The following is an 862-nucleotide window of genomic DNA, read 5'->3' as shown; positions in this document are numbered from 1 at the left end:
ACTGGTGTGTGTGCTTTTATTCAATAGCATGTGGCCAATGGCTTGTATTGACGTTCTGCCGTATCACCACATAACCACTGGTGCGTGTGCTTTTATTAAATAGCATGTGGCAATGGCTTGTATTGAAGTTCTGCCGTATCACCACATAACCACTGGTGCGTGTGTCACCACTGGTGCGTGTGCTTTTATTAAATAGCATGTGGCAATGGCTTGTATTGACGTTCTGCCGTATCACCACATAACCACTGGTGCGTGTGTAACCACTGGTGTGTGTGCTTTTATTAAATAGCATGTGGCAATGGCTTGTATTGAAGTTCTGCAGTATCACCACATAACCACTGGTGCGTGTGTATCCACTGGTGCGTGTGCTCAGGTCGTTGATTGCTGCGGGGTATCGCGTGTTCATGCCACTCTACCGTGGTAGCAACTCTGTGTCGGATGCCTTCTCTCAGGCCAACATTCGTAAGCAAGGCGTACAGGACGGCGGTGATCTGGGAGACATTCTCAGTGGACTGGATCATCTGGTCAGTGCTGGCTTGGTTGATAAGAATGTCAAGGTGAGTGCTAACCCCCCAAAAACCCAAAAATCAAAAAAAACGAAAATGCGTGTGCCCTTGCTTGGCAGTGATTGGATAATTTTATCAGCGTGATTGACGATACGATTGCACAACGTTCTACCGATTGTTTCGATTGTTCAGATTGTTCCGATTGTTTCGATTGTTTCGATTGTCATTGTTTCGATTGTTTCGATTGTTCCGATTGTTTGATTGTTTGGATTGTTTGGATTGTTTCGATTGTTTCGCTTGTTCCGATTGTTTCGATTGTTTCGATTGTTTCGATTGTTTCGATTGTTCCAATTGTT

The 862-nt window shown here is 44.7% G+C and overlaps 1 protein-coding gene across 1 annotated transcript; it reads left to right on the top strand.

The window, feature by feature from the left end:
• Positions 1–404: 404 nt before the first annotated feature.
• SARC_17541 (hypothetical protein) lies at positions 405–557 on the top strand (the record flags this gene model as incomplete). Its single annotated transcript, XM_014288365.1, has 1 exon — positions 405–557. A coding segment is annotated over one exon (153 nt), but the record flags the coding sequence as incomplete, so codon positions are not given.
• Positions 558–862: the final 305 nt, after the last annotated feature.

The sequence above is a fragment of the Sphaeroforma arctica genome (genome assembly GCF_001186125.1).
Source record: "Sphaeroforma arctica JP610 unplaced genomic scaffold supercont1.11127, whole genome shotgun sequence".
NCBI lineage: Eukaryota > Ichthyosporea > Ichthyophonida > Sphaeroforma > Sphaeroforma arctica.
This window is presented reverse-complemented; position numbering and strand designations above follow the sequence as displayed.